Genomic DNA, 13,467 nt, shown 5'->3' on the forward strand with positions numbered 1-13,467 from the left:
AAAATAACATTTTAGATGTTTTTCAAGTTAGTTGTATTTGGAATTTTCATGCTGATTTCTAAATAAAGTGGGGAAAAAAGCAGGAAAAAAGTGAAAAATTCCCATGGCCAAACGGGTATATATTTAGGTTAAGCCTCCCTAATATTTCGTGTCACTTCATTAAGTTTGTTAAGCATCTCTTTTAGAAGATGATGAACATGTGCTGCATTTGACATTTGAATAGATCATATCTTGTAAGATATACATAATTATATAAAGCATATACATTATATATAGCGCATAAGAATGTATACGTAATATATATATAATGTATAATAGTGTATAAAATGTCTATGTAAAGTTGCAAAAAAAAAAAATTGAGCAATTTATACAGCGGCGATACAATGGGCTACATAACTGCAAACTAAATGTGTGGGTTGTATATATGGATTATTTCTCCTAAATTTAAATCACCAACTTCCTAAACTTGGGATGCAAGATTTTCATTAAATTGGTTTCGTTTGATGTATAAATTAAGCGAAAAAAAATCACATTTAAGTGTAAAAAAAATAAACTGTGCATTTTCTACCTTCAAAAATTTCTCAATTATTATGAAAAAGAAAAAGAATTGTTTTTTTTTTTTTAAATCAAACTAGGTAAGCCTAAAAGCCAATATTTATAAACCTTAAAGACCCAACTGAACATCAATGAACTTATATACACCTCACAAACAGCTAAAGTATAAGCTGTTTTCAGTTTTTTTAAATATTTAACTAGCCAGCTTATACGTTATTTTGTGCTAAAATAAACCCAAAAAATAATTGAACTCATTCAAATTTTTTTTTTTTTTTTTGGCTTATGCCCAATTTTTTTTTGGCTCTGCTTTTTCTAATCTCATCCAAACAGGCTCATAATAAAGTTCTATTTCAACTCCAAATGACTTGTTTCTACTTCAACTAAAGTGTGTGTCTTTGTTTGAGGATAATGTTGATAACAGTCAGAGAAATTTCTTCTTCTTCACTATGTTTCAATTCTTTCATTTCTAACACTAAAATTAATTCCAAACAGTTACACTCTTTAAAGGTAAATAGGTTCACACCAATTTGTAAAGCTAGTGGCATCAGTTTCCATAAAAAAAACACTGATAATACTGCCCCATCATGGAATCTTGGTCTTTTTCAATCAACAGAAAGGTAATTTCTTGAATATAAAATGTACCTTTTTGGTCTCTTTGTTCAGTTTTTACTCTCAATTTGATGAAAAATATGATGTGAATGTAAAGACTTGAACTTTCTTAGTGTTTGTTGTAATAGGTAATTTTTTGAAAATAAAATGTGCCCTTTTGGTCTCTTTGCTCTTACATGCCTTGGTTTTTGCTTAATTTTGATAAAAATATGTGTTATGAAGATAAAGACTTGAACTTTTTGTTTTCTGTTTAGATAACTTACTGTGGTAGTGTAGTTATGGATTTGTAATGACTCATTTAGTGATTTATACAACAAAGTTAGTTACTATATATATAAAAAAAAAAAAAAAAAAAAAGGTACCCTTTTGGTCTATTTGCTCTTACATGCCTTGGTTTTTGCTCAATTATGATAAAAAATGTGTTGTGAATATATTGAACTTTCTCACAGTTTGTTGTGATGGGGTATTGTTAAAACTTCTAACTTTTTGAATTCCTTTATCTGGGGTTATACCCTTTTGGTCTATTTGCTCTTACATGACTTGGTTTTTGCTCAATCTGATGTAATATGTTGTGAAGTTAAAGACTTGAATTTCCTGATACTTTTATATTTTTGAGTTCCTTCATGTATTTCATTTGTTTCTGAAAAGGATCTTGAACGTTCTGCTTGTTTATTGTAATGATTCTTGTTTAGAGCTTCTAATTTCGTGGAACTTAGGACTTTGTGTTGCTTTTTTTTCTTTCTTTCTTTCTAGGATTGTATTATTTACTTTCATGTTGAGTGTTTTCCCTGAAAAGAATTCCCAAATCTGGATGCTGGTTTGTTTAGGAGGATTGTGAAATGGTCCTATTGCTAATTTTGCCAAATTGTATGGCTCGTTTTGCTGTTAAAATGTGAGATATGCAGAGTCTCTTTTTCTCCAGTGGAAGAAGTTGAACAAATTTCTAACTTACTGAGTATATTACAGGCTTTTATTTGAAAACTAATAGAGGAAGTGTAGGAGTAAGTAATACTAGATTTGGTCTAAAGGGGCTTATGCGAGGGTAATCCAGAGAAAGCTTAGACATATGGCTAGTTGTATTCGAATGTTTTTATCCTTTTTCTTTTGACTTTGGACTTTCTGCAAAAAGGTTATTCACCTTGAAACTCTTGCTCACTAAAAAGAAAGAAAAATTCTCAAACTTGAACTAGAGAAATATATGCTTATTGGGGATATAGTCTATAACGGTTGAATATCAAATTGTTATGTCTTCATCATAGCCATACTCTTTCTTATGGTTTCGTTTGAGGTTGTGAAGTTGTAGGGATTGTGCATGAATTCTTAAACTGTTATCTTCTGTTTCACATTCTCTTTCTCCTTCCTTGGTCTTTTTTCTCTGCTATCTGTTGTTGATCCATTTCATCTATTTATTTATTTATTTATTTATTTCTGCAGTAATTTCCATAATCTTTAGTCTTTTCTTCTTTCTGACTGTTGTCCTCTTTCTCCAGCTGTGATAGTTCAGTATTTGATCCATTGGGTATCAATTCAGGTAAATCATCGTGGGATAATTTAGTGAGCTTGCTCTCTCAGACATTCGAAAGCTCCTCAAACACTAGAAAAGACAAAAATTCATCAGCTAGAGGGTTGGCAGGTAACCTGTCAATTTAAGATTTTGTAATTTTATGTTGTTGATTATACGAGAAAATGACAAAATTGGTCCTTTATATTTGAGGATAGGTTCAAAACAGCCCCTTGAGTATGCAAGTAACAGTTTTAGTCCTTTAAGTTTGCCAAAAGTTAACACTTTTAGTCTCCGTCGAATATTTACCGAACTCTGTCTATTAGATTTGACGGAAACTATGAGGTAAATTTTTTGTAGATTCTGTTATTTTCAATTTATTTATGCTTTGTGTTGCATATTTTAAGTTTTGAGGAGACTTTCTTGATGTTTATGGTTAAATCTTTTTTTCTCATTATTTCTGTCAAATCTAACGAACATAAATTGTTAAATATTTGACGGAAACTAAAAGTGCTCAATTTTGTCAAACTTAATGGACCAAAATTTCTCAAGTGATACTTAAGGGAATATCTTGAACCTACCCTCAAACATAAGAGACCATTTTTGTCATTTTCTCTTTGATTATATTTATACCCACATATCCTAGCCTTTGATTAGAATTTCTTGTCACTTCCAGCTGCAATTGAAGATACTAGCATTGATTTTGGAGACTTCTTCAAAGGCCCGTTACCAGGAAAGTTTCTAAAGCTATTAGGCTTTTTGGCTTTGTCACGACTCGGGATCTACATACCCCTCGGCGGAGTAAATCGGGAGGCGTTTGTAGGAAATTTAGATGAGAATAGTATATTAAGTACCTTGGATTCCTTTTCGGGTGGAGGCATAGGTCGACTCGGAATATGTTCCCTAGGAATTGTTCCTTTCATCAATGCACAAATTGTGTTTCAACTTCTTGCTCAAATTTACCCCAAGCTGCAAGAACTTCAAAAAAGAGAAGGTGAAGCTGGAAGAAAGAAAGTTCTTCAGTATACTCGTTATGCTTCTGTCGGATTTGCCGTAGTACAGGTAATGTTGTTTTTCTGGAAAAATTGAAACTGCCTATGTTTCATTTATGCGACACTCTTTCCTTTTTTAGTCTATTACAAAAAGAATGGAACCTTTCGATAGTTGAAAATAAATTAACTTAAATTTCCAATTTCTCTCTTTATGACAAGCTTTTATAGCCATTGAAATGTCATGACATGTTTAAGACCCCAAGTTCTAAGTAGGCGTTTGGAAAAAATGTGATATCTGGAAAAAGTAGTATTTGGAAAAAAGTTGAAAAATGGTATTTGGAAGTTGAAGTTGTGTTTGGACATGTATATAACTTGAAAAAAAGTAGAAGTTTTGTGAGTGGAAATGAAATTTGGTCAAAACCACCTTTTCAAACTTGAAACTCATCTTCAAAGTTTCTTTCAAAAATCAGTTGAATGTATAACCAAATGCTGTTTTAAAAATAATTTTTGAAAAAAGGAAAAAAGATCACGTCCAAAAGGGCCCTAAAAGTCTTCCTTTCCTTCTTAAGTTCCGTGTCCAGTCAAACACCCCCACATAAAATGAAAGAGGAGTATTACTTAAAATACTGAAGAAGCATTCTGTATATAAGATATTTCGGTGAACAATAGAGTATATTTAGTTTGTTTGAATTTGATTCTTACTTAGCAAATTACACTTATCTTTAATTTATGTGGCAGGCAATTGGCCAAGTATTGTTCCTTCGTCCTTATGTTAATGACTTCAGTACCGAGTGGGCAATTTCTTCTGTTGTTCTCTTGACCCTCGGCTCAGTATTTACGACGTATATTGGGGAGCGAATCACTGATTTAAAACTTGGAAACGGTACATCACTTTTGATCTTTACAAATATCATCTCCTACTTGCCAGCATCCTTTGGTAGGACCGTTGCACAGGCATATCAAGATGGTAATTATGTTGGGCTTGCCGGGATCCTAGTCTCATTCTTCCTGCTAGTCCTTAGCATTGTATACGTTCAGGTATGTTCTTATGTCTAGGTTACATGGAATTTAACTCATTGTCATGCCGTTGAGGGAAGATTTGCTAACGGTCCAATTTTCCAGGAAGCAGAGAGGAAAATTCCCCTAAATTATGCATCAAGGTATACTGGCAGAACAGGAGGAGGACTTCAAAAATCTGCATACTTACCGTTTAAAGTTAGTATCCTTCTTCTCTGTTTATATTTTGTTTGTTTGGAACTTTTAGTTGAATAGTGTCACCACCTCATCTAAAATTTTCAAGCTGCTAGAGCAAGCACATTTATTTTACTTGATTTATATCTTCAATGAGCTCCTTCAAGTGCGGGCTAATTTGTTTTTATAAGCCAAGCAGATGGAAATTCTTTTTGATAATGGACGGGGTGAGACTTGAATCCAAGACCGTTGTCTGCTTTGGTACTACGATGAATTGTGTGATCACCTCATCATAAAGCTTAAGTTGTTAGAGAGAGCACATTTTTATTTACATAATTATGTCTGCAATCAGTAACTCTCCTTTAGTAGACAGAAATGTGTTACAAACTTCAAACCCCATTTAACCAGTCAAAAGGGAAAAAAAAAAATATTAATGTAAGGTCTCTTTGTTGAGAACTCTCCTTGGTGGAGATTAACTGATATTTCTCCTGAGTCATGATATAAATTGCCATATTAATGATGATCAATCAACTAGTGCAAAATCTTAAATGCTTGCCTATCGTCTGGATAAAGTTACAAGGTGCAAAGCAAAAAACGTATCAGAAACCAAACATCAAACCTGTTTTTTGTTTTACATGTTGTTCCGTCCAATCTCTGGGGTATAAGCAGTTTGGATGTTGGCAAATTCAGGCCTTACATTTTGAAAATATAACTTTATTTGTCATCATGTCTGACATACATTTCAAGTTATTCTTGTGGCCCCTCTCTCTCTGTAGATGTGTGTGTGTATGCAGTGGCAGAGCCAGGATTTTCACTAAGGGGGTTCAACATCTACTATATATACAACAACAACAACAACAACAACCCAGTGAAATCCCACATCGTGGGGTCTGGGGAGGGTAGAGTGTACGCAGACCTTACTCCTACCAAGGTAGGACGGCTGTTTCCGAAAGACCCTCGGCTCAATAAAAGCATAAAAAGAAGTCAGATAAGGTTAAGAGATTCGGATAAGAGATTCAAAGCGATATGGAAATGAAATAATGCAAGCGACACAGATAACACAGGGTAATCAAAGCACAGGAAATAACAGATAATAGCAGAAATCGGAGCAGATAACACATAATAATCAAAGCACAGGAAATAACAGATAATAACAGAAATCGGAGCACAAGAAATTATATTGCAATAATGCGACTACTAATAAGAACGGATAACGAGACTATCTACTAGCCTTCTACCCTAATTTGGGTCCTCCAAACCCTCCTATCTAAGGTCATGTCCTCGGTAAGCTGTAGTTGCGCCATGTCGTGTCTAATTACCTCTCCCCAATACTTCTTCGGCCTACCCCTACCTCGTCTGAAACCATCCATGGCCAACCTCTCACACCTTCGCACTGGGGCATCTGTGTCTCTTCTCTTCACATGCCCAAACCATCTCAATCTCGCTTCTCGCATCTTCTCTTCCACCGAGGCCACCCCTACCTTATCCCGAATATCCTCATTCCTAATCCTGTCACTCCTGGTGTGGCCACACATCCATCTCAACATTCTCATCTCGGCAACTTTCATTTTTTGAACGTGAGAGATCTTAACTGGCCAACACTCCGCCCCATACAGCATAGTCGGTCTAACCACCACTTTGTAGAACTTGCTCTTAAGTTTTGGTGGCACCTTCTTGTCACATAGCACTCCGGAAGCAAGCCTCCATTTCATCCACCCTGCCTCAATACGATGTGTGACATCATCGTCAATCTCCCCGCTGCCTTGCACAATAGACCCAAGGTACTTGAAACTACTTTTCTTCTGGATGGCCTGGGTACCAAGCCTTACTTCCAAGTCAGCCTCCTGAGGTGCTTCACTGAACTTACACTCCAAGTACTCTGTCTTGGTCCTACTCAGCTTAAACCCTTTAGACTCCAGAGTATGTCTCCAACACTCCAGCTTAGCGTTAACTCCGCTACGAGTCTCGTCAATCAGGACTATGTCGTCTGCGAAAAGCATACACCATGGCACCTCACCTTGAATTTGCCGTGTCAATCCATCCATCACCAAGGCAAATAAAAACGGACTAAGAGCTGATCCTTGATGCAACCCCATCACAACTGGAAAGTGCTCTGAGTCTCCTCCTACTGTCCTCACCCTGGTTTTGGCTCCCTCATACATGTCCTTGATCACCCTAATGTACGCCACAGGTACACTTTTAGCCTCCAAGCATTTCCATAGGATCTGTCTTGGAACTTTGTCATAAGCCTTTTCTAGGTCGATGAATACCATGTGTAAGTCCCTCTTCCTCTCCCTATACTGCTCCACCAACCTTCTCATAAGATGGATGGCTTCTGTAGTTGAACGTCCCGGCATGAATCCGAACTGGTTTTCTGAAACAGACACACCTCTCCTCACCCTCATCTCCACCACCCTTTCCCACACTTTCATAGTATGGCTTAGCAGCTTGATACCTCTATAGTTGTTGCAACTCTGGATATCTCCCTTATTCTTGTATAGAGGGATCATTACACTTGCCCTCCATTCTTCGGGCATCAATGCCGTCTTAAAGATGACATTAAACAACCTAGTCAGCCACTCCAAACCTGCCGGGCCTGCGCTCTTCCAGAATTCCCCCGGAATCTCGTCAAGTCCGGTCGCTCTTCCCCTGCGCATCCTACGAACATCACCCTTAACCTCGTCAACCTTAATACTCTTGCAATAGCCAAAATCGTGACGCCTTCCTGTATGTTCTAAATCACCCAACACAATGTCTCTGTCCCTTTCTTCATTCAAGAGTTTGGAGAAGTATGACTGTCATCTCCGTCTAATGAGAGTCTCCTCTAGCAATACTTTGCCATGCTCGTCCTTGATGCATTTTACTTGATCCACATCACGTGCCTTTCTCTCCCTCACCTTGGCTAGCCTGAACAATTTCTGGTCCCCTCCTTTCTCTTCTAGTTCAGCATACATGCGTTCAAAAGCTGCCGTTTTTGCCGTCGAAACCGCCAACTTCGCCTCCTTCCTCGCCATCTTATAAAGTTCTGTATTCGTCCACTTCTCCACCTCATCCTTGCTTTCTATCAACTTCGCATACGCCACCTTCTTTGCTTCCACCTTCCCTTGAACTTCTCCATTCCACCACCAGTCCCCTCGATGCTGACCACGACTACCTGTTGAGACCCCCAACACTTCCCTTGCTACCACCCTAATGCAACTAGCCGTCTTATCCCACATACTGGTCGCATCCCCACTACTATCCCAGGCCCCCATATCCTTCAATTTCTCTCCCATCTCCAGGGCACTAATAGTGGTCAAACTCCCCCATCTGATCCTAGGTCGGTCCTCCACGACCCTCTTCTTCCTCGTCATCTTGATCGCTAAATCCATCACCAAGAGCTTATGTCGGGTTGTAAGATATTCGCTCGGAATGACCTTACAATCCTTGCACAGACCTTTATCATCCTTCCTAAGGAGTAAAAAGTCTATTTGAGTCTTAGCCACCGAACTACGGAAAGTTACCAAGTGTTCCTCCTGCTTTGGAAAACTCGAATTGGCTATCACCAACCCAAAAGCTCTTGCAAAATCCAAAAGTGAGACTCCTCCTCCATTCCTGTCCCCGAAGCCAAAGCCTCCATGCACATCATCATAATCTCCCGAAATAGGTCCGATGTGTCCATTGAAATCACCTCCCACGAATAGCTTCTTAGTAGGCGGTATGCCTCCTACTAATTCGTCCAAATCCTCCCAAAAGCGCCTCTTCTCCTCGTCGCCTAAGCCCGCTTGCGGCGCATATACACTAATAATGTTCAAAGTGAGTCCTTCAACGACCACCTTAATCGACATCATCCTATCAGTGACTCTCCTAACCTCTACCACCTGATCCCTTAATTCACTAGCTACTAAAATGCCCACCCCATTTCTATACTTCGACCTACCAGAGAACCACAGCTTATACCCGTCTACCTCCTTAGCTTTAGGACCTACCCATTTGGTCTCTTGGATACAAGCTATATTAATCTTTCTCTTCTTAAGAATCTTAACTAGCTTTAAGGACTTCCCCGTTAACATTCCAATGTTCCAAGATCCTACTCTCAACCTAGATGCTCCTTTAACCCACTTACCCCTCCTAACCCTCGCCCCCGTACATAAAAAATAATTTTAACCATGTAAAAACAATGTTTTTTTCCGCCAAAGGGGGTGTCCTCGGCCCTATGTGGCTGCGCCAATGTGTGTATAAGATTTTTTGACATCAAGAACTGGGAACTGGAAATATTAGGGAACAGAAAGAGAGGATTCATTTATTTGAGTTATTTTGGCAATCAACAGTGGGCATGCGGATTAGCTAAATGACTAAATCATTGATATTGTTAATGATAAGCCCATTCTGAACTACAAACTTGTTACTTAAAATATCTTGGTTTCATATTTTCGGTGAAGCTCTTTTGCAATTATGAAATTATGATCCTACTTAGTTACAATAACAATTCTAATTGGGCAGGTAAACAGTTCAGGAGTAATGCCGATTATTTTCTCTACATCGGCACTAGCCCTTCCTGGCACTCTGGCACGTTTCACTGGTGTCGGTTTCCTGAGGAAGGCTGCATTAGGTTTAAACCCTGGAGGTATGTAAAGTCTAGCATAGTTACCTTACTCATCATTTTTCATATGCAAACGAATTTATCTGAGAGAGAATATTTCTGAAATTTGACTGGCTTTTTGTGGCTTCAAAGTAGGCGCATCTATGCAATCCACGTGCACGTGCTGGAATAGGTGTCTGCCTTAGAGTTAACTCCCTTTGAACTTATGGTGCATATGTAAGAAGTTTTTAAACAAATTTCCAAACTATCACTAAATGAAGAGTTTTAGCCGTGGGAACCCATTGTGCAATTTTCCTGAGTTAGTGGTATTATGCAGAAGTTAGGGGTGTCAAATGGGCGGACTGGGCTGAATTTGGGCGGGTCAAAATGGGATGAGTTAATAAATGGGCGGGTCATTACTTGGGCTAAAAAAGGGCTAAAAAGCGGTATAACCCAACCCGGCCCAATTCTTACAAAGATTTAATTTCTTTGTTTGTTCTTTTATAATATTTTAAGTACCTAATAAAATCTCTTTTTTTCTTTATTATGGCCATATATAACATATCAAACAAAAAGTATGTTTATGACAAGGTTTCTCGTAGGTCAATTTGAGCTACATATCAGCCCAATTTTTAAATGGGCTGAATTAGGCGGGGAAAAAAGGGCTGAGCCAACAAATGAGTGTGTCAGTGACCCGCCCAAACTTGAACAGGTTGGTTTTTTTTTTTTTTTTTTTATTACATAGGGGGCAGGGGAAGGGGAAATCGGGAAGGGGATTACAACGTGGGGATTCGAACCCTCACCACCAAGATGAAAGTTCAGGTAGCCAACCAACTGAGCTACTAGATTCCTGCTGCACGGGTTGGGTGGGTCATGTTTCCATGGGTTAATTTTGCCCACCCCTATGCAGAAGATAGAACAAACTAGAAGCAGAAACAGAAAAGTGGCGTCTATAAGATGGAATAGGTGTTATTCTCATTAAAGCCTTGTAGTCAAGAGGAATATGTGATTTCATGTGGGATGTGTTCTAATTCCTCTCTGAAATAGATTATCAGTGAGTATCATTTTGGAAAGAAAAGGTATATGAAAAAGATGGTATTGTGTTTTCAACTAAAAGGATGTATGCAAAAGAAAGAAATTATCCCTTCATTGTTGCTAGTTCATTTCTTTTTTCCCGTCCAGGTTTTTTTCCACTTTAGAGAATTTTGAAGGCTATAACCAAACAGATGTTTGTTTTCAGGTTCTTTCTATCTCCCGACAAACATTTTGATGATTGCCTTCTTCAATTACTATTATACATTCCTGCAATTGGACCCCGATGATGTCAGTGACCAATTGAAGCGACAAGGGGCCTCAATCCCACTTGTTCGACCGGGTAAAAGCACAGCAGCATTCATCAAAACGGTATTATTGCCTTCTTTGTTTCCTTGATACTCATTCTCTATCTGGCTAATGTCTATCTTGATTTAAGTATGTTCTTCACCCATCATTTTCATAAGAGTGTAAAATAATGACCTGATAAGTCTAATTTGAAATTGTCCACGCAAATTTGGTAGTCTCAGTAGTTACTGCTTTAAGAAACAATGGACCGTTCTAGTATTAATCTAGCAGGGCATGCCCTGTTCCTTATAAGAGAACTGTTAATCTATGTGGATCTTTATTATAAGATGTGCTCCCTCTGTCCCATTTATGTGAATATAGATGCAAGGGTCAAAATGCCCTATCGTCTAGTGTGAATTTGGACATAGATTCTTCAATTTTTTTGAAATAAAATGTAAAACTACATGAAACTATGAAAGTACTGTAGGTCACAATTAGGAGTGTCAAATTTAGTTCAAGAAAATATAACCCGTCAAACCACCCAGACTTGGGAGGGTTGGGCTGCGCAAGTGTTCTTTGGCGGGTCATTTTAGGCTTAACTCTAGTTAGCCAATCTAAAAGCTTGGACCAATTTGGGCTTCATATGCAGGCATGCAGCCCATATTGACTCATAAAAGCTTATCAAAGAGTTGAAAATATGTTTTTCATTTTTAGTTTGGTTTGTTTGATATAGTTATGATGAATAGAAGAAAAACCCCCTTTATTGGTTTGATTTGGTTTGTAAACACATTATAAAAGAGCAAACAATCAAATGAAAATGACTTTTGAGTTGGCAGATTGAGTTATGACCCATTGTTTAGCCCAAATGACCCGTTCATCTTGACCAAAGAAAATATTGGGCGAGTTATAGCCACCTGTTATCGGTTCTACCCATTTTAACCCGTCCAAATTTGAAATTACGGAAATATCACAAATTAATACCTCGGTCTTAAAACTGTCGCTTGTTGGCCATCTTATTTTCTCTGGAGATCCCCTACTGGTTTGCTCTTAAAATTTCGGAACTAGTCAGAAAATCTTAGTGACCTTACTAGGAAACGTCAATAGCTTGTCTAGTATCCCGTTATTACCGTAACTAGTACTTGGATGCGGAGTTTTTCATAAGAAAACCGCATAGTGGCAGCTCAGGTATATGATCCATCTCTTCATTAATCACCCTATTTGTCTCTTTATTGGAGTCCACCCATCCAGTTAAACAAGGTGCATTTTGTCAAGATGATTTGGATTTATGGGTTTTTTTGTTGGTTTTAACCATCTGATACCGTTGGCCTGATTAATCTGAATTCGTGTCACATAAGACCCATTAAATGGGGAAGCTCTCTAACTGGAGTTCCTCCATTCTCAAGGCTCGAATCCGAGATCTTTGGTTAAGGGTGGAAGGATACTATCCATCCCACCACAACTTTTGGTGGTTTGGTTTCACTTCTCCATTTCTTTTCTAACAAGGATAGTGTACCTTTCCTGTATACTTGATTCTCTAGAATAGGTAAGTTATTGATCAACTGCATATATACCATATGAATAGCTGCACTTGGTAATCTTATTAAAGGCTTAAAGACTTTGTCTTGATTCATGCCTTAAATGGGGAATTTACAGGTACTCAGCCGGATATCAGTTCTTGGTTCTGCATTTTTGGCAGTTCTCGCTGCTGGCCCTGCTGTGATTGAACAAGCCACACACCTCACTGCTTTCCGGGGCTTTGCAGGCACGTCAGTGCTTATTCTCGTCGGTTGTGCTACAGACACCGCAAGGAAAGTGCAAGCGGAGATCATATCCCAAAAGTACAAGAATATAGAGTTTTACGACATTGATAATAAATATTGAATCGGGACTTCTGGTTAAAGCTGGAGAAATGAGATTGTAATACATAAAGAGAACGTAAACACCATGACACGAACTTACTCTGGACGTGAGAGACTCTACTTTTTGTAATCAATTTATTCTAATAGTCTGTATTACTAACTTAGATGTACATGTTTCTTAGATCTGTGTAAAATGCAGGCGCACAACTGCCATCTTTTTTGTGTCATTTTTTGTTTGTAGCTAATTTCCCCCTTTTCAGTTCTTGAAGTATATCATTATTCTGAATTCAAATAAAAAGCTACTTTGTACAAGAAAATCTAAGATCTCTGGACTTCTTTTAACTAGTAGGGGCAGGTTGAGGGGAAAATGTGAAACTTATAGCCTTGAAAAAGAAGAAAATAGATGTGCCACATGTCATGTAATCTAAGACTCTTGAACATATGCGGTAGAAATATACTTAAATCACCTTACATTTGACTACTACTACAACAACAACAAAACCCCACAAGTGGGGTCCGATACCCTGAAAAGGTAGAGAGATTGTTTTCGATAAATCTTCTGTTCAAAGAAAGATAAAAAAGAGGCAGCAGCAACAAGCATAAATAGTACAGATTAACATTAAGTTATGCGAAAATCTAGTGTTTTTCTATTTTGCCCTTAAAGTTGGTAAGTCCTGCATAGCGTTCCATGTGTTATTATTCACTACATAAGAATCCTTACATTATTGTTCATCGCATAAATAATCTCCGCATTATAACCCCATATAAATAGCATGTGAAGCAAACGACCTTTTAGCATAAGTAGTTGGAAACAAATTTATAAGCATAACCAAAACCAGATTCCAAGTACCTTGAGGCACGGTAGAGGGGAAAAAGAGG

General features: G+C 37.9%; 1 protein-coding gene across 1 annotated transcript; it reads left to right on the top strand.

Moving 5' to 3' along the window:
- Window positions 1–904: 904 nt before the first annotated feature.
- Window positions 905–12,815, top strand: LOC132602848 (preprotein translocase subunit SCY1, chloroplastic). The gene is made up of 8 exons (XM_060315641.1): window positions 905–1,172; window positions 2,655–2,797; window positions 3,342–3,727; window positions 4,396–4,695; window positions 4,780–4,872; window positions 9,331–9,454; window positions 10,650–10,813; window positions 12,383–12,815. The coding sequence occupies exons 1-8, from the start codon at window positions 964–966 to the stop codon at window positions 12,608–12,610; spliced, it is 1,647 nt and encodes a 548-aa protein (XP_060171624.1). The 5' UTR covers window positions 905–963; the 3' UTR covers window positions 12,611–12,815.
- The last annotated feature ends 652 nt before the right edge of the window (window positions 12,816–13,467 follow it).

Source organism: Lycium barbarum, chromosome 7 (assembly GCF_019175385.1).
Source record: "Lycium barbarum isolate Lr01 chromosome 7, ASM1917538v2, whole genome shotgun sequence".
In the NCBI taxonomy this organism is placed as follows: domain Eukaryota; kingdom Viridiplantae; phylum Streptophyta; class Magnoliopsida; order Solanales; family Solanaceae; genus Lycium; species Lycium barbarum.